The following is a 27,911-nucleotide window of genomic DNA, read 5'->3' as shown; positions in this document are numbered from 1 at the left end:
AGTAAAAGTAAAGCTTTAAAATAGTAAAATAAACAGCCTTTAAAAATAGTAAAAAGTCAAAGAAGGCCAATATAATAAGGTCAATCCATCAATAAGATATGTTTGTAAATATTTATGTGTCCAACATCAAGGCACCTAAATATATAAGAGCAAAAATTGACAGAGCTAACAGAAGTAAACAGCAATACAGTAAGAGCTGAGAACTTTAATGCCCCACACTCAACAATGGACAGATTATCCAGATAGAGCATCAATAAAGAAAAAGGATTTGAATAACACTATAGATCAATTGGACCTGACAGACACATATACAGAACATACATCCAACAACAGCAGAATACATTCTTAAGCACACATTGGGGCATTTCCTAGGAGAGACCATATGTTAGGTCTCAAAAGTCTTGGCAAATTCAAGACTTGGAACCAAACCAAGTAACTTCTTTGACTATAGTGGTATGAAACTAGAACTCAATAATTGGAGGAAAACTGGAAAACTCACAAGTACACGGAAATTAACATTTTCCCGAGCAACCAATGGACTAAAGGAGAAATCAAAGGGAAAAAAGTATCTTGAGGCAAACAAAAAATGGAAATACACACCAAAACTTACAGAATGCAGCAACAACAGTTTTAAGAGAGGAGTTCATAGCAATAAATGCCTACATTAAGAAGAAAGATCTCAATAGGTAACCTACTCCTACACTTTAAGTAGGAAAAGCAAAACTAAAGCCTAAAGTTCTGAAGATTAGAGAAGAAATAAATGAAACAGCAGAAAAACAGAATATCGAGTTCTTTGAAAAATGACATTTAGCTAGACTAAGCAAGGAAAATGATGTAAATCAACAAAATTATCATGAAAAAGACATTACAACAGATATAGAAAGGCAATGGACCATAAGACTACTATGAACAACTGGACAACAAACTGGACAACCTAGAAGAAATGGAAGTTACTAGAAACATACTTATCAACACTGGATCAAGAAAAAATAGAAAATGTAAATATTAAATGTAAATATGTAAATGTAAATAGATGAATTACTAGTAAGGAGATTGAATCAATAATCAAAAAGCTCCTAATTGGGCAGCCTGGGTGGCTCAGCAGTTTAGCACAGCCTTTGGCCCAAGATGTGATCCTGGAGACCCAGGATCGAGTCCCACATCAGGCTCCCTGCATGGAGCCTGCTTCTCCCTCTGCCTCTCTCTCTCTCTCATGAATAAATAAAATCTTAAAAATTTTTTTAAAAAAGCTCCTAATGAAGAAAAGCTCAGGACCAGATGGCTGATAAATCTCATCAAACATTTAAAGAAGGATTAATGCCAGAGCACCTGTTGGCCTAGTCAGTAGATTATGTGGCTCTTGATCTATGGGTTGTAGGCTCAAACCCTATGTTGGGTGTTGAAATTGCTTAAAAATAAAATCTTAAAAAAAAAAAATTAATGCCAATCCTCCTAAAACCCTTCCCAAAGAAATCAGAATAAAGAACACTCCCAAACTCATTTTATGAGGCCAGCATTACCCTGATACCGAAGACAGAAAAGGATACTACAAGGATACTCTTGATGAATATAGATGCAAGAATTCTCAATAAAATAGTAGGAACTGGATTCACCAGCACATTAAAAGGATTATTAATGGTGATCAAGTGGGATTTACTCCTGAAATGATAGTTCAACATACATAAAAATCAAAGTGCTACTTCACATTAATAGAATGAAAGAAAAACATGATTATTTCAATAGAAGCAGAAAGAGAATTTTAAAAATTCAACATTTCTTCATGATAAAACTTAAGAGATTAGGTATGGAAGGAATGTAGCTCAACATAATAAAGGTCACATATGACAAGTCCACAGTTAATATCAAACTCAATGGTGAAAAGCTGGAAACTTTTCCTGAGATTAGGAACAAGACAGGGGTGCCCACTCAACTCCTATTTAGCATAGTACTGAAAGTCCTATCTAGAGCAATCAGGGAAGAAAAAGAAATAAAAGAGATCATATAAGGAAAGGAAGTTTGTATTTACAGATAATTTTATTTATAGAAATACTTAAGGACTCTACCAGAAACTGTTATATCAACAAATTCAATGAAGTAGGATAAAAATTAACATACAAAAATAAATCACATTTCTATACACTAATAACAGATTATCTGAAAAAGTAATAAAATGATCCCATTTATATAGCAAAAACAAATAGGAATAAATTCAACTAAAGAAAAATCTCTACACTGAAAACTGCAAAACACTGACAAAATGAATTGAAGACACAAATAAATGGAAAGGTACTTTTTGTTCTTGGATTGGAAGAATATTATTAACGCATCCATAGCACCCAAAGCCATCTATAGGTTCAGTGCAATCCCTATCAAGATTCCAATGGCATTTTTTTACAGAAGTAGAAAAAAAATTCTAAAATTTATGCGGAACTATAAAAGACTCCAAGTAGCCAAAGCAATACTGAGAACAAACAAAGGAAGAAGCATTATACTTCCTGATTTCAAACTATATTGTAAAGTTACAGTAATCAAAACACTATGGTATCCACATAAAAACAGATGCCTGGACCAGTGGAAGAGAATTAAGAGCCCAGATATAAACCCATGCTTATCCAGTCAACTATGCTTGACAAGGGAGCCAAGCATTCTCAATGAAGAAAAGATAATGTTTAATAGATGGTTCTGGAAAAACTGGATATTCACATGTAAAAGAATGAAACTAGTCTCTTATCTTACACCACTAACTAGAAATGCATTAAAAAGACTTAAATGTAAGACCAGAAATTCCTAAAAGAAAACCCAGGAAAAAAGCTCCCTGACAGAGGTCTTGCTAATGATTTTTTGGATAGGATGTTAAAAGTAAAAACAACAAAATAAGCAAGCAGAACTATGAAGTAAAGATTTTAAACATAGTGAAATTAATGATCAACAAAATGAAAATACAACCGGTGGAATGGAAAAAATACTTACAAATCATATCTGATAAGAGATTATTACCTAAAATATATAAAGAACTCCTACAACTGGGACGCCTGGGTGGCTCAGCGGTTGAGTGCCTGCCTTCAGCCCAGGGTGTGATCCTGGAGTTCTGGGATCGAGTCCCACATCAGGCTACCTGCATGCCTGTGTCTCTGCCTGCCTCTCTCTCTCTCTCTCTCTCTCTCTCTCTCTCTCACTCTCTTTCTCTGTGTATGTGTGTGCGCACGTCTCTCATGAATCAAATCTTTACGAAAAAAAAAGAAGGAATCCTTTAAAAAAAGAAAAAGAACTCCAACTAAATAGCAAAAAATCCTAAATCTTGAAAAAAATGGGCAAAGGACCTGAATAGACATTTTTCCAAAGAAAATCCATGAATGGCTAACAGGTGCAAGAGAGGGTGCTCAACATCATTAGTCCTAGGGGAAATTCAAATCAAACCCGCAGTGAGAGATCACATCATGCCTGTTAACGTGTCTACTCTCCAAAGACAAGAGATAACAAATGTTGGCAAGATGTGCAGAAAATAGAACCCTTGTGTTCTGTTGGTGGAATAGTAAATTGGTTTGGCCACTACGGGAAACAGATGGATTTTTCTCAATAAATTAAAAATAGAACTGCATAGGATCCATCAATTCCACTTCTGGGGATATATATAGAAGGAAATGAATCTGTGTTGAGATATCTGCATCCTCATGTTCACTTTACCACTATTTACAGTAGCCAAGACACGGAAACATCCTAAGTGCCCACCCATGGATGAATGGATAAAGAAATTATGGAATATATACAACAGTTATAAAGAAGGAAATCCTGCCATTTGTGACAACATGGATGGACCCTCAGGGCATTATGCTAAGTGAAAGAAGTCAGAGAAAGAAATACTGTATGATTTCACTTATATGTGGGATATAATAAAAAAGAAAAAGAAATAAAAAGAGAACAAAAAAGATCAGATTTGTGGTTACCAGAGGCAGGAGGTGAGGGGAGGAGGAATTGAGGGAAGGTGATCAAAAGATACAAACTTCCAGTTATGAGATAAATAAGTACTGGGATATAATGTACAACATGATGACTACAGTGAACCTTGCTTTATGGTATATATGAAAATTGAGAGAATCCTAAGAATTCTCACTGCAAGGAAAAAATCCAATTTTTCCCATTTCTTTTTAATATCCACATGAGATGATGATGAAGTTTAGATAACTAAACCTATTGTGGTAATCATTGCATATAAATCATATATGCAAATAAAGTCCTTATGCTGTACATCTTAAACTTCTACAAGGCTGTATGTCAATTAAATCTCAAATCGGTGGGGGAAAAGCTGAGTCACTTGTAGAAGGTCTCACAGCTAGAGCCAGGAGAGACCAACATTCAAACTCAGGGCTGTCTGACCCAACAGCCAAATCCTGCTAAGGACTTTGATCTGTACTTGGTGGGGATCTGCAGAGGTTTTTAAGAAGGGTGGCAAAAGTGGGGCACCTGGGTGACTAAGGTGGTTAAGTGTCCAGCTCTTGATTTTGGCTTAAGTCATGAACTCAGGGTTGTGAGATTGAGCCCCACGTCAGACTGTGTGCTCAGTGTGGAGTCTGCTTAGGACTCTCCTTCCCCTTTGCCCCTCGCCCCCGTGCACAAGCTCCCTCTCTAAAATAAATAAATCTCAAAAAAAAAAAAAAAGGTGCAGAAGTTAGAGCTGTATTTTACTAAGTTCATTCTATTGGAGGGTGGGGCCTAGAATGGGAGAGAGGCGAGGGGCATGGGGAGGATGGCGATCTTTACACCTAGCGTTTATTTGACGGTATCTGTCCCACACGCGCTTCCAAACTTATTACTGAACACAACTGTTTGAGCCTCTCAAGGAAAGCTGCAGTGTTCATTAGCTTATTGGTAGCTCATTAATTAATTACTGGTGAGCCTAAAGGTGCTGCAGAGACAGGCCCTGTGCCTAATTTTACAGTACACCAAATTAGGGGGAGGTCTTCCTTCCTCAAGTCTGCTAAAAAAATCTCCTTGTGATGTTAGGTGCCCTCATGGCTGATTTCACTCAGACTTCACGAGTCTTCTTTCTCCGGGAGCATGCCAACCATGGCTTCTCTCTACTACAATACTGATCACATTTCCAAAAAGCCAACTATGGAGAAAAGCTGGAGATTTGAATACCGCTCCATAGTTCAGCTTCTTTGGGTTTGTGGTGTCAAGCATCTTCCGCGTCCTCTTCTCTGCAGGCAGAAAACTCGCTGGGAAGCCCGGGTGTTGGCTTTCAGCGGGTGTAACTTCCACCCGGTCAGCTGGGATGCAGACTTCTTAGTCTGTGTCCAGATGATGGCACGGTCCCGGGGGTCAGGTAACGGCCTGTTCTGCTATCCTGAGGGAAAACAGCACTCCTGGTTTGTTGGGAGCCCTAAGATGCCAGTCGCCCTGTTCAGCTCTTAGGGTCCGGCCCAGCCTTGCTTATTCACCTTACAACGTGGAGACGCTGACAGGAAGGCAGCTGACAGATATTCACGTAAAAAGGAAGTGTTTAGTATGACTGCTCTTAGCCACAGCGACTTTCCAGCCTCGCTTAGATCATCCAGCATCTGCTTTCAATCCTGAAAATAAAGTCTTGGGCAGCCTGGGGGGGCTCAGCAGTTTAGCACCGCTTTCAGCCCAGGGCCTGATCCTGGAGACCCGGGATCGAGTCCCACGTCGGGCTCTTTGCGTGGAGCCTGCTTCTCCCTCTGCCTGTGTCTCTGCCTGTGTGTCTCTCATGAATAAATAAATAGAATCGAATCTTAAAGAAAAAAGAAAAGTCTTGACTGATAAGGCTCACACTTTAAAGTCAGCCCCACTCACTGTCTCTGGGCCCACGGTTCCCTCTGCTCACCCTATCCCTGTGCATTTCCCAGCCGCCTTGTCTCTGGTCTGTGTCCTCACCATGTCTCCTGTAAGGACAGTTGCCTCTGTGGACCAGTTATGTGCCAAGCCCTGTTCTCTACCCCACCCCTCACCGCTCCTTAAGTTTGGTGTCAGACACCACACACTGTCCCAGGACACCACTCTGAGCTCCTGTACTTAAAACTGAAAACGCATAAGGCTGTATAACAGAATCAATAGGAATGTTTTTACTGTCACCAGACACGCGACTTCCCACAGTCCCTTTGGGAGTCAGTGCCCCATGGCTCAGACTTGTACAACGGAGCAGGCAGAGGGCTGTGTAATTGCCTCCCCAGATGGGCACACAGACTATGAGCCCAGTGTTCAGGGGTGGGGGGGATGACTGATGGCTCATTTGCTGCTATGGACACTTACGGACAGGACCTGTCAGCTTCTGACTCTTCAAAGGAGTCAAAGAGTAGTTTGACGGGAAGGCATTTCGGCTGGGGAGCAGCTGTGGGGCCTGATGCGGTAAACCTTGCTGGCTTGTTTAGATCCCAGGTTTCAGCTGAAATACTTAAAAAGTTCTTCTGGGATGGCAGCCAGTGCAGAAGTCCCCGGGGAGGGGGAGCAAGGACTGTTCCCATTTGTGGCTTCAGAGGCAGACTCTCTGCTCCAAGCCAGCACGGGCACTTCCTAGCTCTGTAACCTTGGCAGGTTTATTAACCTCTCTGTGCCTCAGCGTCGTCATCTGAGATGGGCACAAGAACAGTACCTGCCTCGTAGGGTTACTGGGGGGATTAAATCAGTTAATATGCATAAAACTCCTTAGAACAGCATCTGGCCCCAGCACCTAACCAACGCCAAGTGCTAGCATCTGCCCCAGTAATGCCAGCAACCCCTGTAACAACAGTACCTTGACCAGGGTGGGCACCACCCATGCAGCCCTTCTGCTCTGGCCTGTTCTGAGGTGAAGAGCACGAGGTCTGCCTCCGCCGCCGTCACCCTGACCACAGCAAACACCTTTACCGAGAATGTATGGCAAAGGCCCTCGAGTCAGAGCTTCCAGTGCCTGACCTCTACCACTAGGACAAATCACTTCTCCTGGGACAATCTGCTTGCCAAAAAAATGGGGACACTGATGCTCCTGGTGACAGCTTCCTGGGGTAGCTGGGAGAGCAAGGGGACCAGACAGGAGATGACTTCACAAGGCCAACAGCCTGAACAGACAGGATGCCCGCAGCACGGCCGTGCCGGCCTGGAGCAGGTCGCCCAGCTGCCAGCCAGCCCGCCCCCAGCGCCACAGTGGCCAAGGCCTCCCCGGATCTCACGAGAACCTCTCCTGCTCTCCCCTCTCTCTGCCAACGTGCAGGTCTCTCCGGCCCTTTTATCTCCTGACAGCGGCGTTGACATGTGGCACACCTGTGCTCACAGTGATTTGCCTGCTTTGTTCCCCCATCAACCTTCCTCTCTCTGGAGATGGAGGCCACCTGAGCCCCACCTGTGGGCAAGGGCTCCAATCCTCCCCCAGACACTGGTCACGTCTAAGGCCTAATCTAGATTTAGGCCCTAGCGGGGCCTGCCGATGAAGGAGGTTATGAAATACGTGAAAAACTTGCAGCAAAGGACTCCTCCAGTCCCCCCGTAGTTAGTCCCTGGGGGAGTCTGTCTCCGTATGCCAGGGCACCCCCACCGCTACCCCTCGCACCTACCCCACATTCCCAGCGTGGCAGGTGCTTTCACAGGGTTTTGTAATCTATTTCAGCCACTTAATCCATGATGACCAGGCCCTGGTTTAGGTATTTGGGCCATGCCTAACGCCTGGGTAGTAAAGACATAACAAGAAAAACTAAAATATTTTACATGTGTAGTGCTTTAGAATTTACAAAGTGCACACGATCTCATTCTAGCAACCTGCCCTATAAACAGGACAGGTGCAGCAATTACTAAATCCTATTTTACAGATGAGAAAACTGAAGGTCAGGGAGACCGTGTGATTTGCAAAGGTCAGATAACTTGTCAGACACCTGAAACTCGGGCTTGCTGGTTACAAACCGAGGCTCTTTTCCTTTGCACCAGGCTATCTTGGGCTTCCTATCTTTCTTGGCAAAAACATCTTCCAAATAGCTTATCCGGGCAGCCCGGGTGGCTCAGCGGTTTGGCACCGCCTTCAGCCCAGGGCGCGACCCTAGAGACCTGGGATCGAGTCCCATGTCGGGCTCCCTGCATGGAGCCTGCTCTTCCCTCTGCCTGTGTCTCTGCCTCTCTCTCTCTCCTTCTCTATGTCTCTCATGAATAAATAAATAAAATATTTTTAAAAAATCAACAAATAGCTTATCCAATGTAACTTAGTAGGACCTACACATGAGTGAATTTTATGGGTATGCTCAGTAGAAACTGGCCTTGTCATGCCAGCATGTGGAATCCACTGGAGGATGCTGCAGAGCATAGGGCGTGTCACGTTAGGAGTATCAGAGCAACCACAGATCCGGAGATGCCGCGGCACCCTCTGCCCCCTACCTTCTCCAGGCCCGCTGGATAACAGCTGCCGCCTTGTTCTTTTTGCGAAACAGCTCTTTTCTGCTTCTTTCTTTCTGGATTATCTGCAGACGCAGCTCTACGGGGAGAAGGTCAATATTCACACTCTGCCCAGAGAGGGGACCGGGTGCTGGATCAGTCTCCTTGGATACCTGAGCATCCTCAGACAGGGTGGATGTCCCCGACTTCCTGACTCCTGACCTCAACACTTCTGTGTTCTGTGGCAAGTCTGAGTAGATCCCTCCTGCGAGCTTGTCCTGCGTCGTTTTGTTTCTTGGTGTCCGGTGCTGGAGAGCATTCGGCCCAGCATGGACCACCTCCCCCTTGGCGCTGCCAGGCCGGCTAGAACCAGCGGGGGAGTGCCTTCCTCCTCGGAGCTCTTGAACGCGTCTTTTCTGGGAGGTGCACTTGGCCTTGGATGCTGTGTCCTGCCGCCTGCTGGGTTTCCGGTGGCCGTCCTGCTGTGGAAGGCTTGCAGCTGCCCAACCGGGGTCCTCTCCTTCGTCACCAGGCCCAGCCACCCTGAGACAGGAAGGCTGCTTCAGGAAGCCTTTCCCCTTGTCACACCGCTGCTCACCACCTGTCTCACTTCTGGACTTCTCAACAGAGGAGACTCCAGGATGTCTCTTTCCATCACTGCCTTCACTGGGGCTAAAGTGGACACAGGCGGACCGGCCTTTACACTGTTCTCTGGGTGATTCTTGGGGGAAGATAAGGAAAAAGGGAAAGAATATTTATTATCCCAAACTTGCATAGTAGGGAAGTTCTTGCTTATTTGTTCACATAAAATACACTTGTCCCATAACATCACCATAATAGTGGTTCTAATTAGAAAAAAAACTATTTAGCTTCCATGTCTAGCAATGGAATGTTAGGCAACCTGAAAGCCTTCTCATCATAAGAACCTAGAAATGCTGACTAAAATATTAAAAAAAAAAATGTTCTTTTACGAGTACCAAAGTGCCTTCAAGAAAATAAAGGAAATCCTTGGAGGCCAAAAACAAAGAGAAAACTGAAAATCAGGGTGTTAAGTTTGTGAGCAGATCCAGCAATCATCTGGGCAGGTAGTAGTGGTGGAGTGGGCAACACTTGGTTTTATTAAATATCTGGCTGTGTTTTAATATCCAGATAAGGACAGAAAATAAGGCCGTACAGGCAGAAAGTTTAGCTAGAACCAAGACCCTGCGTGAAGCCAGGACTCTTAAGGGAGTATATCCTTTGGAAAATGATAATCCAGATAAAAAAATCTAATTTCCAGCACTAAGACAAACTTGCTTGTCTTAGCTTGGGTTGTGGGTGGGGGAAGGGGTCTCCCTTGAGAATTTGAAACCCAAGTCCTGTGCCTCACATGGTCTCATATTCATTTATTCTCAACCAATGGGAAAAATTAATATAAAAACCAGTCTCAGGATGGTGGTACAGGATGCTTCATTGAAGCAAACACAATATTACTTTGACATGGCATTCCCTCAACTCAGGCCACACAGAGGGGGCCTTCTGAAAATGACTTCACAATCCAAAATGATAAAATGCAAGATAACCAATCTGCCATGAATGAGTTAACAGACACAACAGAAATATTAGATCATCAGGAACTTAGCTAATAAAATAGTGTGCACATGCACACAGACACACACACAAACTGATTAAACACAAAATTATTTACTTATTTATTTTAAAAACGATTTTATTTATTCATGAGACAGAGAGAGAGACAGAGACATAGGCAGAGGGAGAAGTCTCCATCCAGGAAGCCCAATGTGGGACTCGATCTCGGGACTCTGGGATCACACCCTGAGCCAAAGGCAGACAGACACTCAACTGCTGAGCCACCCAGGCATCCCTAACACAAGATAATTTAAAATTATGGGAAAAGAACAGACAGATTTGAAAAAGAACTAAATACAACCTCTAAAACTAAACATTTTAGACTCAATGTTAGAAGCAATGAAAGAACTTCTGTAATGGCAGAATTAGGCACACTCGCCACTATGGACAAAAGTAAAGCCAAACAAAATATTATAAAGCACCTGTCTGAAGGCATCGAAGGGCTAACAGGAAAGAAAAATACAGGGCCAACATGCAGGAGAATCAGGTAACCAACAGAGATGCACAAGGCGTTTGAGGTCATAGATTCCTAGAGGAAACAAGTCATCCCCTCAAGGCTTGGAGGAGCAATCTGGAATCTAGAACCCGCCACGATGCATTCTTTTGGACTGGAGCCCTGGAGGGCTATATCTTAGGAGAAAAGGTGAACTCGTAGTAAATTGACCCTTGTAGGGATTGAGTGCAGCTGTGCATCGTCTCAGTGCTGGAAACTGATGGATTAAGGTTTGGATTGCTCAAGCTTGGATTGCTCCTGCTCCTAAATGCCTGCCAGAAGCCACTGTAAATCCTCTCTAGAGGCATTAATATCATTTTAAGTCTCAAGTTATTTCTATAATGTTTCATATTAAATGTCTGCGACTCAATAAAAAATACGCAGTCAGATAAGGATATAAGACAATGTTCGAGGAGGGGCAGGAGACAATAACACAGATACACCGGTTATCCAGATAATGTGTTTTCAGAAACAGATTTTAAAACAATCATTTTACATGCAAAAAAGTATCTAAACTATGCTACTCTTCATGTAAGACAAAAGGGGAAATAAAATATACTTGTATCTGCTCAATTGTACAAAAGAAATATAGAAAGCATAAACCAGAAACTAAAGAAATTGCGTACCTACTGCGATGGGGCAGGAAAGGGAGAGAAAGAAGGGGGAAATGGGAACTGGATAGTAGGGTGAGGGAGAGCAATACTTCTCTGTGCATATCTTTTTGTATAGCTCTGACTTTTAGAACCATTATAATGTTTCACATACACCAAAAAATCTCCAATTAACTAAACAGCAGGACACCATTACACACATATCAGAATGATGAAAACCCCAAAACACTGACAACATCAAAGGCTGATGAGGATGTGGAGCAACAGGCCCTCTCATACACTGCTGAATACAAAATAGTACACTTTGGAAGATACTGTAGCAGTTCCTTACAAAACTATTCTTACCATAGGATCCAGCAATTGTGCTCTTTGTTATTTACCCAAATGATTTAAAATTTATGTCCACCCAAAACCCTGCATATGGATTTTTTGAGTAGCTTTATTCATAATTTCCAAAACTTGTAAGCAACCAAGATGTCCTTCAGTAGCTGAATAGAGGACTAACCTGTGGTCCATCCAGACAATGGAATATTATTCAGCACTAAAAAGAAATGAGCTGAAAGGAAATGAACTAAAAATGAAATGAGTGCTAAACAGAAATGAGTTATCGGACTATGGAGCATATTCCTAAGTGAAATATTTCTTCTCTTGCATGAATATTGCTAGCATATTAGTAAGTGAAAGAAGCCAATTTGAAAAGGCAACCTATTGTATGATTCCAGTTTTGCCCATATGACATTGTGTAAATGGGCAAAACTATGGTGATAGTAAATGGATCAGTGGTTGCTAAGGGTTCAAGGGAGGGAAGGATACACAAGCAAGCACAGGGGATTCTTAGAGTAATGTGATGGCTAATTTTATGTGTCAACTGACTGGGATAAGGGATGCCCAGATAGCTGGTAAAATATTATTTCTGCACGTCTGTGAGGATGTCTTGGAAAGAAATTAGCACTTGAATTGGTAGACTGAGTAAAGAAGACTGCCCTCACCAATGCAGGTGGGCAACATCTAGTCTTTTGAGGGCCTCAACAGGACAAAAAGGTGGAGGAAGGGCAAACTTGCTCTTTGCTTGATCTGGGACATCTTTGCCTGCCCTCAGGCACAGGTACGGCTGGTTTTAGGCTCTCAGACTTGGAGCAGAACTTACACCATCAGATCCCTTATTCCTCTGATTTTTCAGGCCTTTGGACTCGGCCTTACACCATCTGCTCCTCTGGTTCTCAAGCCTTCAGATTCACTGAATCATACCATCAGCTTTCCTGGTTCTCCAGCTTGCAGGCAGCAGATCGTGGGACTTCTCAACCTCCATAATCAAGCGAGCCAATTTCTGTAACAAATCTCCTCTTTTATATATATCCTATTAGTTCTGTTTTTTTGGAGAACCCTGACTAATACAGGCAACAAAACTATTCTGTATGATACCATAATGGTGGATATGAGTCATTATACATTTGTCAAAAACTATAGAATGTGCAACACCAGTCATGAAGTCTGATGGCAACTACGGACTTTGTGTGATAAGGATGTATCAGTGCAGTTCATCAATTTTAGCAAATGTACCACTCTGTTATAGGATGTTGATGGTGGGGGAGTATGTGTGTGTTGGGGGCCAGGTGTGTATGGGAACTCTGTACTTTCTGTTCAATTTTGCTGTAAACATAAAATGGCTCTAAAAAGTAAATCGTACTAAAAGGAAAAAAATTGGGACACTTGGGTGGCTCAGTGGTTGAGCGTCTGCCTTTGGCTCAGGGCATGATCCCAGGGTCCTGGGATTGAGTCCCGCATCAGGCTTCCCTCAGGGAGCCTGGTTCTCTCTCTGCCTATGTCTCTACTTCTGTCTTTGTGTCTCTCATGAATAAAAAGTAAAATCTTAAAAAAAAAAATTAAGAGGTATAAACTTCCAGTTCTAAAGTACGTCACAAGGATGAAAAGTACAGCATAGGGACTATAGTCAATAATATAATAGTGTCGTATGGTAACAGATGGTAGCTACACTTATGGTGAGCATTGCATAATGTATAGGACTGTCCAATCACTATGTTGTAAACCTGAAACCATGTAACATAGTATGTCAACCAGACTTTAATTAAAAAAAGGAAAAAAAGAAAAATAATGAAGGGGCTGCTAGATGGCATTTAGATACTATTAACTAGTAATGATAAAAATAATGTGATTTGGGTATTAATATAGATAGATCGCTAAGAAAGAATACAAAGCTAAAAATACACCCATGTATAAAAATATATAACAAACATAGAATTTTTAATTTGTGGTGAGGAGCTGGGCTGCTTGGAGCCCCTGAGTGTGAACTTAGAGAAGGATGCTGTACCTCTCCTGAAGCCATTACTCACAAAGCCCACTGCCAGTGTTGCAGCTCCAAGTGTATGGCTCGTTTCCACGTATAGTATATTGTTGTATATTCCATGCAGATTATTCCATGTATATGGCTGGAACAACTGCCTGTTCTCTAAAAGGAAGTCATTAGATTCTGGTACCACTATATAAAAAATTTAAATTTGTGATAGTAAAAATTAGAAAATATGTCTCCTCATCAGATCTTGAAGTGGGAAAACCCTTTTCTTAGGTAAAACTACAAGAATAAAAATCTCAAAAAACCTTAAACAATTAAAAGGTAAACTTAAAAAAGACATGCATTATATATGATAGACAAAGGTTGCTCTTCTTATATGTGCTGAGCTTTTAGAAATATTAAGAAAATGAAAACCAATATAAAAACTGACAGACGACATCAGTGAACAATCTAGAAAATAAATACACAAAGCAAATAAAAATATGAAAAAATTCCATCCTACTCAGATTCAATAAAATCACTATTTGCCTAAATGTTTAGAGAAGTTTTGTATTTTTTTGTTTTGAAAGGGCGAAACAGTTTTCTGCAACCTTCGTGGAATGAACTTTGGCAGGATGTTTAAAGAGACATAAAAATTAGGGATGTATACAAAAATTTCTACAAAAGGTTAGTTAGCTTATATATCTTACAACACAGACATGATTAAACAAATCATGCTGTATTCAGTATTCTGATATAGTACTATGCAGCTACTAATCTTTGTTGAAAACAGGGGAATAATGTAAGAGGATTTCAAAATAGGATGCTCACACGTTTCTGCTTTTAAAAAAAGGGAAAGTTTTTAGATGGATTTGTACCAAAGTGATGAGAGTTATTTATCTTAAGATTAAGAATAATTTTTTTCTTTGTTCTTTTCTGTTTTAAAATTATTTTGTAAAAAAAAATCATTTTGTAATGTACATTAACTGATTTTGTAATTAGAAAAAAAGTCACTTTCTCACAGAGGAAGACATAGACATGGCCAACATGCACATGAGAAAATGCTCTGCATCACTTGCCATCAGGGAAATACAAATCAAAACCACAATGAGATACCACCTCACACCAGTGAGAATGGGGAAAATTAACAAGGCAGGAAACAACAAATGTTGGAGAGGATGCGGAGAAAAGGGAACCCTCATACACTGTTGGTGGGAATGTGAACTGGTGCAGCCACTCTGGAAAACTGTGGAGGTTCCTCAAACAGTTAAAAATATACCTGCCCTACGACCCAGCAATTGCACTGCTGGGGATTTACCCCAAAGATACAGATGCAATGAAACGCCGGGAACCTGCACCCCGATGTTTATAGCAGCAATGGCCACGATAGCCAAACTGTGGAAGGAGCCTCGGTGTCCAACGAAAGATGAATGGATAAAGAAGATGTGGTTTATGTATACAATGGAATATTACTCAGCTATTAGAAATGACAAATACCCACCATTTGCTTCAACGTGGATGGAACTGGAGGGTATTATGCTGAGTGAAGTAAGCCAGTCGGAGAAGGACAAACATTATATGTTCTCATTCATTTGGGGAATATAAATAATAGTGAAAGGGAATATAAGGGAAGGGGGAAGAAATGTGTGGGAAATATCAGAAAGGGAGACAGAACGTAAAGACTGCTAACTCTGGGAAATGAACTAGGGGTGTTGGAAGGGGAGGAGGGCGGGGGGTGGGAGTGAATGGGTGACAGGCACTGGGGGTTATTCTGTATGTTAGTAAATTGAACACCAATATAGGTAAATTTATAGAAAAAAAAAAAGAAAAAAGTCACTTTCTGTTTAAATAAAACGTACCCAACTACAAAAAAAAAAGCACACAACAATTAAAATCAGCTAGGATGTGGGAAAGAATTCAAAATGGAATAAAATAATAACAAACAAATCTGGGATGCCTGGGTGGCTCAGGGGTTGAGCATCTGTCTTTGGCTCAGGGTGTGATCCCGGGGTCCTGGGTTTTAGTCCCACATCGGGCTCCCTGCATGGAGTCTGCTTCTCCCTCTGCCTATGTCTCTGCCTCTCTCTCTGTGTCTTTCATGAATAAATAAATAAAATATTTAAAACAAACAAATCTAACTGTATTCCTTTTTTTTAAGTTAGTAAGTTTGTCTCTCACAAGGATATGGTTAGCAATTCTGAAACTGCTTTATGTGTATACTAGGATTGAACAAATAAGTATATATATCCTAGATGATGGGAGCCAGATCTTTCACTGTTGGAGGAAACACTTCAAATAAAGAGAAAAGATAGAATAAATGCTCTGGTGTTGAATGGGACTGGAGGTATCATGAATATGAACTCATGGTGTGTGTGTGTGTGTGTGTGTGTGAGATATACACACAGATAGATGCAGAAATAGATGTAAATAATTTTTATCTCTGTCTGCTGAAAGGGCTTAGGAGCAACGGTACTCCAATAGTAATACGCCCACCCAGCACTCAGATTTTGTTTTCTAAAACCATTCTCCAACAAAGGGAACCAGGGTTCCTTGGAGAAATGGTTAATTCCAGGGCTCTGAGTGGGGGAGAGATATGATGAGGTTTCGTTTGGAAGAGACCAATCTGTTCAGACAGGAAAATGGACTAGGGGAGTCAGAGCAGATAAGTAAGACCAGTTAGGAAGCTACTACAATAGTCCAGAGATGGAATTAAGAGGATGTGATCTAGAATATATGGTGGTGAAGGATGAGAGGGGGAAAATGGGTTTCTGGACAGTAAAGGAAAAGGAAATAATCATTACTCCTGTCCTAAATGTTCAAAAGGATGAGTATGTGATTAACCAATGTGCAGAGCAGGGTTACATAAAATCTCCATCAGTCCTGTCTCGGATAGGTTGAGTTTGAGATGCCTTTGGGACATTCAAGTGAGGGCATGAGTAAATAGTTAAATATATATAATTGGAAAAGGGAAGGAGGTCAGGGAGTCTTTGGCATATAGGTGGTAACTGAATTTTCTGCCTTAGCCATTGTACATGTACCAAATGTAAGGGCCCACTTACTCCCACCAGTCATACCCACTAGCTGTGGCAGCCCATATGGTGAGAAAGAAGATAACACCAGGGATGGCCCTTAAAACAGTGAGTCTCTCCTCCACTAGACTCTCCTGACTCAAAGACAACTTTATCTCACCACCTCCCACAAGCAATCTGCTAGCAAGTCCTCTTAATTCCACCTCTCTGGTCCCATCCCTTACTCCTCACCCCGCTGCTGTGTCTTAGTGTAGGCCCTTCAAGCCCATCCTCCACTCAGCCACAGTGATCTTTATAAATATATTTTTTAAGATTTTATTTATTTATTCATGAGAGACACAGAGAGAGAGAGAGGCAGAGACATAGGCAGAGGGAGAAGCAGGCTCCCTGCAGGGGGCCTGATGTGGGACTGGATCCCCAGACCCCAGGATCACGCCCTGAGCCGAAGGCAGAAAATCAACCACTAAGCCACTCAGGCATTCCTGATCTTTCTAAATATTATGTCTCCTTCCTTCTGTACCTTTTGAAATAATATTGAGATCAATTACAATAACAGCTCATATTGGGGCAGTCCCGGTGGCACAGCGGTTTGGCGCCGCCTGCAGCCCGGGGTGTGATCCTGGAGAACCGGGATCAAGTCCCGCATCGGGCTCCCTGCATGGAGCCTGCTTCTCCCTCTGCTTGTGTCTCTGCCTCTCTCTCTCTCTCTCTCTCTCTGTGTCTCTATGAATAAATAAATAAAATCTTAAAAAAAAAACAGCTCATATTTATAGAGTGTTGTAGGTACTGCGTTTAAATCTTTTCATGGGTTATTGCATTAATGTTCACAAATTTCTAAGAGGCATTATCTTTTTTTTTTTAAATAAAGAAATGGGGGCTTAGAAGAAGTTAAGTAACTTGATCAAGATTATATAGCTAGTAAGTGGTAGAGTCTAAATGTGAACCTAGTGTATTTGATTCTGAAGCTTGTGCACTCAGCCATTAGGCTCGACATTCACTGTAAACAAGAAGGGAAGAATTACTATGAGAGGGAAGAAAGAAATCTCTTATTTATATTAAGAGATGTTTTTGGGCAAACCCCTCTTTCAGGGCCTCCATTTCCTGACTTGTTTTGAAAAGGCTGTACTGGATGCTTTCAAATAACCCTCAAGCTCTAACATTCTCTATTTCTAAGACGTAGGTTGAAGGAGAAAAAGAAGTGGCCCACATTTCCCATCTCTGGGTTCCTGCTGGGATGCCCAACCCTCATTGTCTGCACTGCAAGAGCACTGATGGGTTGAGCAGCTATGACCCTTCTTTTGTGGTCAAATAGAAAGTGGCTCAGGGTGCCCTTTGCCCAGTTATGTTGGGGTTTCCCAGAAATACTATACTAGAGAAGCTCCAGTCCATGGATAGTATTGGTTTGTAGAAAATCTCCTTTTTCCTTTGTACTCCGGCTTCTGAGGTAGGTAAATGAGGGCAGAGGCTGCCAGTGAAAGTGGAGCTCCCTCTCTTTACATCTGAATCAGGCTCATTGGCATCCCTTCTAATTACTCTTCCTCAATGTTTGGATGCTGGGCTTTTCTGAGACCCTATCTGTATATTTGAATCTAAAAATGAAACTGAAATTTCATGAGTATTTTTCAGGATGTAAGGTGACTGATTGTATCTCAATGTGACCAGGTCCACAGTAGATCTGATTGCTCTTGTAGCATAAATGTCTCAAGGTGTTTTGGGGCAACTGGATGGCTCAGTTAAACATCCAACTCCTGATTTCGGCACAGGTCATGATCTCAGGGTCTGTGAGGTGGAGCCCCATGTCGGGCTCCATGCTGAGTGTGAAGCCTGCTTACAATTCTCTCTTTCCCTCTCCCTCTGCCCCCATGACCTGCTCGCTCTCTTAAAAAAATAAAGTCTCAAGGTATTTTATAATAAAAGGAAGCACAATTACCCTCTGTACTTGTAAAAAGTCTGAAATAACCATGCTCTCCCTTCTCTCTGTTTTGTAGAGCACTGCATTAGGGGGAAAACACTTGTATATGCAAAATTGCAGGAATTAAGCATAACTCTTGTGGTATACAGTAAGCCCCAAACCCACCAAACTTTTAATGGGTGCTTTCTAAGGGGAGTCATGTCAAGAAATATCTATATAACCAATTTTCTGCTCACTGTTATAAGAAAGATGCTGATGGTATGGTCCTTAGCCCTAATTATAGTTAAGTATGGCTGGTACCTAGTGTGTGGGCTCAAAAACATACCTGTTGAAATGAATGCATACATGAGTGATTTAGTGAACTGAGTAGAAGCTAAGTTTTGCAATAAAATGGAACTCTGTTACAGAAAACATAGTATACCTAATGAATACCTTCATGTCTTTTTTTTTTTTTTTAAGATTTATTTATTTTAGAGATGTCTCTACCCCCTTGAATTTGGACTGACCTTGTGAGTTGCTCTGATCAACAGAATGTGGTACAAGTGATATGAAAGTTTTGGAGCCGAGGCCTCAAGAGAGCTTGTGACTTCTGGCTTTCTTACTCTCAGGCGCTGTTCTGAGGACGCCATGCAAGGGAGATGGTCTAACCTCCTGGAGGACGCAAGGTCATGTAGGAGAGATCTGAGGCACCTCAGCCCACAGGAGCACCAACAGCCACCCAGGGCAAGGAAGCCGTCTTGGTCTTTCTGACCTAGCCAACCTTCCACCAGCCACATAATGAAACCAAGTGATCTACCGGGGGTGGGGGGTGGGGGGGGGGTGCGGGGATGATTATGAGATATAATAAATGACTGTTGTTTTAAACCACTGAGTTTTATGGGTAGTTTGTTACGTCACTAGAGATCATCAACAAGAAACCAACAGCTAAAAAAAGAGGTGCTGGCCTAACAAGAAACCATAACATTGACTTAAGAGACTGGTTACTGGGCATAAGCTGGAAAGGCAACGAAGAGACAAGAACCAAAGGCTGAAAGAGCAGACAGGAAATTGCTAGTGGAGTTTGGAGGATGGTCAATTGTATTGTTCAGTGGCAGACTCATTGGCAAAACTGGCAAAAGTTACCTGCAGTAACTTAGAAAACATATCTAATGAATTTGTAGATATGGATTAGGAGAGTTCCAGGTACAATAACCGAAGAAGTCTCAACTGGCTTTTTTAGCTGCATGTGATAAGGTATGGGGAGAAAGAAAGAAAATTAGGAAAGAACTGGTCAGTTTGCAAGCAGGATCTATAGGAAATACAAAGAGCCAAAAATGTGCTGGGTTAGAAAAGAAAGCTGTGTTGCATATTCATTCTTTCCAGCCAATAAAAGAGTCTCTTAATAAAATATGACTTAAGGATAAAGATCCAGTCAAGGGGCACCTGGGTGGCTCAGTGGTTGAGCATCTGTCTTTGGCTGAGGTTGTGATCCTGGGGCCCTGGGATCGAGTCCCGCATTGGGCTCCCCACAGGGAGCCTGCATCTCCCTTTGCCTATGTCTCTGCTTCTCTCTCTGTGTCTCTCATGAATAAATAAATAAAATAAAATCTTTTTTTAAAAAAAAGATCAAGATTACTACTGTGCAGCCCTTTATTAAGACCTCAAAAATATCTAAGATGGTACATTGGAGGCACTGTAAGCTAAACAAAAGAACTTCTAAGAACTTGAAGCATTTTCCCACAGCAGCCTGAGCCACCCAAGTAGAGAGAGGCCTGTTTGAGAAATAATTTTGGATGTAGTTTTGGAGCATGGAGTGAACCCAATCAGATTCCTAGGGAACCCATGACATTTCTTTTTAAAGATTTTATTTATTTGAGAGAGCGAGAGCGCAAGCATGAGCAGGGAGAGAGGGGCAGAGGAAGAGGGAACTCCCAAGGAGACACCTTGGATCATGACCTGAGCCAAAATCAAGAGTCAGATGCTTCATTGACTGAGCCACCCAGGTGTCCCTGGAAACCATGAAATTTCTGAGATAATTGCATCACAGAGTATCAGTAGCTTGAAACACTGAGGCAGTTCAAAACAACAGGAGCTTCTGGAACCTCAGCTTCCTATAAGGCAGGAAACAGGCTGTGAGAGCTATTTCACTGCAAACATGGGCTATGTCTTATGAAAAAGGAAGATGTCTCAGAGTAGAACCAAGAACCCAGGTGGCACAGCCAAGAGCCAAGGAGAAGAATGAAATAGGAAACCACACATAGGGGCAAAACCACACTGTAACCAAGGAACATTCCATATTCCAGAGTAGGGGCTCTGTTAACATGTAACCAGTTGGCTTTCAGAATTGTTATGGACTAGTAACTGGTATGTGCCTCTTATTTCTCCCCTTTTGGAACAAGGGCATCTACCATAGTTACTCTGTCCCTGCCTCACCATTGCTTCTTGGGTATATGTGGGGGGTTGATAATGTGTGTTTTGGGTTGATTAGTCCCTGAAATTGGAAAGATTCACACCTGTGGAATCTGGACATGACATGGGTCTCATGTTCCCAAACTTCAAGCTTGCTATGACAACTGAGATGACATTTGGGGTGATAACAGTGAGAATATTGTGAATGTGGGAGGAATCTGAATAATCTGTGACCAAAAAGGAACTGTGATAGATTGTTTAATCGTCAAAAATTGCTCCCATCCTAGTATGTGCAAAGGGGAGTATATTTTTCCATATCATTCAGTCTGGGCTGGTCGTATAACTTGCTTTGATGAATAGAAGGTAGCATGCAAATTCTGGAACCTATTCCTCAAGAGGTCCTATAGCTTCTGCCTTTGCTTTCTTAGAATGATGCCCAGAGACCATGTGTAGGGAGGCCAGTCTAGCTAATAGAGCATGAAAGGACACATAAAGCAGAGGCAAGGAATCTCAGCTGATAGCCAGTGTCAACTGTCAGACATTCAAGTCAGTCTATCTCAGACCATCCAATTCAACTGACCCTCCACCTGAATGTAGCATATGAATGAGACCAGGTGAAACTATAGGGGAACTGCCCAACTGGCCCACAGAATCATGAGAAATAATAAATTGTTGTTCTAGGCCACTTAGTTTTAGTGTATTTTTTTTTAACATAGCAGCAAATAATGGAAACAATCCTGATCTTACAGATCTTGCAATCTATTGGAAAAAACAGACAAGCCAGTAACAACAATAAAAGGTGATGATCTTTCTAATATGGCACTACAGAAGACCTATGGGAGCACAAAGCAGGAAGACAAAGCCTTGTTTAGTGAGGAGGTATGGCTGTATAGAGGAAGGAACACTCATCCTGCGGTCTGGAAAATAAGAGGCACTTTTTATCCATATGGATAGGGGGAATGTAAATACACAATGACCTGAGGCTAAGAAAGATTTTGAGGAAATTCAGTGTGGTTGTAACATGATAGGCGTCTAGTTAACACTAGCTGAATGAATAAATGGATGAATATATAACAGAGCATCAGACCTCCTTAAGGCATACATTGCTGATGCATTATCATTGTAAAATGGGTTATGGAATTATATTCTGGATATGTTTGTGGTCATTCATATGTATTTTTATGTTGTTTTGTTTTGGCTAGATCACTAGTGTGGGTTAATAACAGTAGTTACTGAAGACCTTTTACCTTTTCAGTAGTTAATGAAGACCTTTTACTGAAGTAGTTACTGAAGACCTTTACTGGGCTATAATAAATATTATTTGATTTATATTCATAACTGTCTTGCAGGATAGAGAGTATGCCCTTATTTTTTTCTTTTTTAAAATTAAAGTATAGTTGATATACAATGTTACATTAGTTTCAGGCATACAACATAGTAATTCTGTTATGCTATGTTCACCAATACACTTGTGGTGTCACCATATGGCACTATAACAATACCATTGACGGTATTTCCTATGCTATTCCCTATTCCTTTCTTCTCCATGACTTATTCATTCTATAATTGGAAGACTATAACTCCCACTTCCCTTCACCCATTCTGCCCATTGTCCCAACTCCTTTCCTCTCTGGCAACCATGAGTTTGTTCTCTGTATTTGTCTATTTCTGCTTTTCCATTTGTTCTTTTTGTTTTTTTTTTGTGTTTTTTTTTTTTTTTTTGTATACCCAACCCCCCCCCACGACCCCTTATTTTATAGGTAAGGAAATAAGGCTCAGTGAATAGAATAAACTGTCCAAGCCCTGAATTGGATCACCATGAGTTTTCATAGACTCTTTCTGGCTTCCACAAGATCAAAACTATTTTTATAATAATAAAGACAATTATTTGCCTTTTTCACTATGTTGGCATTTGCACTTAGATTTCTGGAGGATTCTCGCTGTTCCCTAATTAAAAGAATGGCTCGATATGCTTAAATTGCTTTGGGTAAATAATATAATTTATGCAGAATACTTGTTTTCCTTCTGGGAGCCTGGAGTTGTAGTATACGCTAGGCAGAGGTACCTACGCAACTGACTCCAATAAAAATTCTGGAGTCCCAAGTTTAGGTATATTTTCCTGGTAGACAAAGGCTAATTGGTTGTTACAATTCATTGCTGGAAGAATTAATCATGTCTTGTGTGGTTCTACTGGGAGAAGACTCTTGGAAATTTACATGGAAAGTTTCTTCCAGATTTTGCTCCATGTGCCTTTTCACTTTGTTGATGTTGACTTGTATCTCTTTTTTTATAAAAGATCCTAGCTGTGGGTGCAAATATATGCTGAGTCTTGAGTACTCTTAGCAAGTTACTAAAATTTGGGGGGATTCTTGGGGATCCCCAACATCCTAAGTGAAATCCAAACAGGAAAAACTCCAAGAATCCATACCAAGACACATCATATTAAACTACTGAAAACTAAGATAAAGATAAAGAAAAATCTTGTAAGCAGCCAGAGAGCAGTGACATGTTACTCGGAAACATTACCAAGGAACATCAATTTGAAGGACAGTGGATTTCTCATCTGAAACCAGGAAGCCAGGAGTGGCACAGCCTCTTTCAAGGATGAGAATGAAAGACCTGCCAACTGTGCATTCTGGATCTGGTTTATCAACTCTTCAGGAATGAAATTAAAACATTCTCAGACAAAGGAAAACTCGAATTCATTGCTAGTAGAGCTACCCTTAAATACTGGCCAATAAAGCTTCTTGCACAGAAAGGAAATGATAAAAGAAGGAATCTGGAGTACTGGGAAAGAAGACGAAACAACAGAAAAACAGAATTGTGGGTACATAAAAAGAGACTATCCTTTTCCTCATGTTTTTTAAATAAATTATATTTGATTATTGAAACAAAAATTATAATACCATCTGATACCCAATCAATGATATTTAAAAGTGGGGAAAGGTCAAGATACCTAAAAGGAAATGAGGTTTCTACATTTCACTCAAAGTGGTAAAATGTTGATACTAGTTATAGGTTCCTTGTAATGTATATATACATTATACATATACATATAAGTATATACATACATATATGTGTATAATACATACATTACACATGTATGTATATATTTATACATGCATATATTTTATACATGCATGTATATGTAAGTATATAATACACATATATAGTAAGTATATATATAAGTATATATACTTAATATAGTAAACATGTAAGTATATAATACATACATACACACATATATACATGCATATATACATATATACACATATATTATACATATTATATATATTATACATATAATACTCAGAACAACCACCACAAAAACCATAGAAAGAGATGCTCAAAACCACTATCAGCCAATCGAGATGGAATCCTAAAAGATGTTCAAGTACCCCAAAGGAAGGGGGAAAAAAGAAAAAACAGGGATGAGAACCAGAGGAAATAAACAGAAAATAGATGATAAAATGGCAGTGTTAAGGGCTGACATAATTAACCTTAAATGCAAATGGACTAAATACACCAATCAAGAGAGCCCACAGTCCATGGGTTGGCATCAGATAACAAAGGCAATACACCTACCGTTTGGCTTTCTGGGGACTGTTCCCTGCACATCTGGGGAAAGATGCTGCTCCTTCTGGGGAGCTCTGCTTGGAGATACTCTGCCTGGACCTCCTCGACAGGCTCTCTTGTCAGGGTCCTGGGCTGCTTCGCTGGAGGGAGGCTGTTTGCTGGGGGCCCGGCTCTGCTTGTGGGAATCAGTCTGGGTGTTGGGAAGACAGGGAAGGGCTTGGGGTCTGCAGGAATCTGGACTCAGCCTTCCCTTCTGCTGTTCTGCTTCCCTTCGTTTGTTTTCTTCCTCTCGCTTCCTGGAAGCACAGCCAACGAGGTAGAGGAAAAAATTAAGAGTGCTACCCATTCAGATGTTCCTGAGTGAGATTTAAATTTTATGAGGAGCTACTATATCACAGGAGGGGTTTGGAAATTCACAGTTTCCATGATTTCACAATTCTTGGTCTTTTCTCCAGAACTCATAACTCAAAAGATGATGAAGCTGAAATGAAATCTTATAGATCAGGGCACACATGATGGAAAACTCTGTTTGTGAGACACGACACAATCCTAAGGTGTGTGTACCCAAGCTTGTGTGGGATCCCTGCAACTATCTGCTTTTTTCTCCTATTCCAGAAAGCAAATCAGAATGCAACTGAGCATGCCAGGTACAGAGATAACCTTTAAATTTATCTATTTATTAAAAAAGACCATTGGCAGGCCTTATGATTATATGAAACAATTACTTACAAAGCACCTCACAACTGATTATATATAACACACCTATGTGTTGCAACCTGGCTATCGAGAGCTCTAGCTAATGAGACAAACCCACACATTTTGCAAATGAGGTCCAGAAGGTAGGATGATTTTCAAAAAGTCCTACAAAAGTTCTGGTGACTAGGCTGGCCTTGGTGGTTAGCAACCGAATAGAAGAGGGCTGGCCAGCAGAGGCCAGGGTGAGGAATGAGTGGCAGTGGGAGGAGGAGGAGTATGGGTCTGAGGCAGCGCAGGTCTAGAAAGGGGTAAGTTGCTTGAGGATGAAGAGGTTAAGTTCAGTACAAGATCTGTTTGACCAATAGCATTAATTGCTAAGGATTTCCAAAGGAAAGAAAGGGAGAAGAAAACTAACATTGAGCCTCTCCTGTGCTGGGCACCGTCGGCCACCGAGTACAACCCTCCACAACAAGCGAAGGAAGCTTGATTTCAGAGGAGACAGCTAGGAAAAAAAGACCTAACAAATGATGGAAGAAATGTTACACTAGTGCTTGCAGAGAGGGATAGTGATTAATTTTGTCTGGAGGAGTCCAGAAGGTCCCAGCTGCTGATTCTCAAAGATGTGGAGAGGTTTGCTACATGGATGAAGTGGGAGTGAGGACTTTCACTTTGGGCAAAGGCACGGAGCGTGGGAAAATTGGGTCTGTTTTGCATCTTCTCATCTTGGAGCACAGCAGGCACCCCATGCATATGTGCTGCTCAGACGACTCAGTTATGGCTCAGGAAGAGAAGTAAGTAGGCGGCCACATAAAGGAGAATGATTAGGCCCGTAGTGGAGAGAAGCCTACACTGGGAAGTATGAGAACTTTTCTAGTCCTGCTCCTGCCAATAAATACAAAATGATATCGAGCCAGTCACTTTCCTGTTGGAGACTCAGTTTCCCAGGTCTAACACTTGTATGATATAAGTTTATAACCTGGAATTGGTTTAGGGGTCAGTTTGGAAACCAGATGTCTTTATAAAATCTGGGGTATCTTTTGTAATGAGATAGGTTTCTTTTATTGTAATAGCTGGTATCAGAGTCCCTCTTGGGGGAGAGGGGACCTTGTTTGGACAAATATTTTAATCAGCTTGAGAACAGAACTGAAGGGTGGTAGCAGGTGAGACCTTCAGGGCCTGGATGGCAACTGGCTCTAGGCTCTGGGGGAGTGCTGCTCCTGATAAAAAGAGAATGCGTTTGAAGCTCCTGACAGGGAAGGAGGAGATGAAAGAACCAGAGAGAGAGAAAGGAGGGGGAAGAAAGAGAAGATGAAAGGCTGGGTATTGTGTATAGCAAGGGCCAGGCTGAGAACCCTCCATGAGGAGCTGATGGAGAAGAACTTTGGGTCTGCGCTCCTCACACTTTAACGAATGGAGTCTCCTGAGATCTCGTTAAAATCTAGATTTTGATTTAGCAAGCCTGGGGGAGGGCTCAAGATTCTGCATTTCTAACAAGCACCCAGGTTATAGAGGTGTTGCTGGCCCTCCGAACTGCACCTTGAGTAGCAAGGTTTAAGGCAACAGGAAAGTTTCATATGGACAGTTTTTTTGTTTTGTTTTGTTTTTAGAGAGAGTGGGTGCAGGGAGGAGGGCACAGAGGGAGAGGGAGAGTCTTAGGCAGGCTCCACCCCTGATGTGGGGCTAGATCTCATGATCTTGAGATCATGACCTGAGCCAAAATCAAGAGTTGGATGCTTAACCGACTGGGCCACCCAGGCACCTCACATGGACTGTTCACTATACCATGACGGGATATGAAATGTGATTCTCCTCAATGACACCACCTTTTGGGTAAGGTCTACCAGGCTCACACATGCTTTTTTAAAAGCAACTTGACAAGCTGCAGAGCTAAGATATCAGACATGGACGCAAGAAACAAGAGTGAGGCAGAGACCCTACGCCTCCAAGAAGTCATAGAATTCAGATTTCCACAGGCTGTGGGATTTGAGGCAATGTTTATTTAGATCTCAAGGGACAGAGAAGACTCAGATGACAGGTATCTGGGTTACACTTTGATATAATGCCTTGTCAACTTAACTTCACCTTCTGAAGGTCTTTTGTCCTGTGGTGAAGCTCCTGTGGTCCACGCTGGCTTACCTAATAGTTTCCCACTACGTCCCATTCCTAGCAAAAGTGGCCAGATGGGTTGTGCTAAGTCCCGTATAACTCTGATGTTTTCCCTTGACTCTGGTTTTGTTACACGCTTTGCCAACTGCTGACACCTGAGCATGCAGCGCTGCAATCCACAGGCTAGCTGGACAGCCTGTCATCATCAGTGCCTGAGATGCATATGGATGCTAGCAGGTGCCATTTCAGTGTGAGCTGTCTGGGAGAAGGCTGCTTTTCAGAAGAAGGTGGAAGCATCTGGATGGCTGAAGTGCCACTAATTGATCTAACAGCCTTGCTCCTGGCAGGCACGGGGACGGCTGCTCTTTTTACGAGCACTGATGAAGAGAACTGCTCTAAGAGAATATTGGTCCTTTAGACAGACACACACGTGCGGTTGTCTGGCTTGGCATCTACATGGATCTCACTGCCATTAAGAAGGGCTCGGAGGTGATAAATTAGACTTTGTTATTTGAGTGGTCACTTCTCTTTCTTTTGGGAAACTAAACAGCTTTCCTTTTCAATTCTAAGCAGCTGCTTACAATCAGGTGCAGGGCAAACCTTGTTACTGCAGACCTTTCTGGGCCTCCATGAAGGCAGCCACAGAACAAACAGGGGATCTAGCCTTTTAGAGTGATCAGAATGTCCAGAAAACAAGGGCACCCTGTCTTCTGAAGATTACTTTGGGAGGGAAGGTTTGCAGGAAGGCATTTTTCATTTTGGTAGAACTAAGTTATAGCAGATTTGGAAGAAAGAATGTAATTATCAGAATATATCATTAGAGCCTCAG

At 41.8% G+C, this 27,911-nt stretch overlaps 1 protein-coding gene across 1 annotated transcript in view; it reads right to left on the bottom strand.

The window, feature by feature from the left end:
* INVS (inversin) overlaps window positions 1-27,911 on the bottom strand; it is a 152,271-nt gene that overhangs the window by 7,533 nt on the left and 116,827 nt on the right. The window contains 2 exon segments of the mRNA NM_001003361.1: window positions 8,356-9,073; window positions 24,290-24,576. Coding sequence (NP_001003361.1) covers window positions 8,356-9,073; window positions 24,290-24,576 — 1,005 coding nt within the window.

Source organism: Canis lupus, chromosome 11 (assembly GCF_011100685.1).
Source record: "Canis lupus familiaris isolate Mischka breed German Shepherd chromosome 11, alternate assembly UU_Cfam_GSD_1.0, whole genome shotgun sequence".
In the NCBI taxonomy this organism is placed as follows: Eukaryota; Metazoa; Chordata; class Mammalia; order Carnivora; family Canidae; genus Canis; species Canis lupus.
The sequence above is the reverse complement of the archived record's forward strand: the minus strand, read 5'-3'. Positions and strand labels throughout refer to the sequence as shown.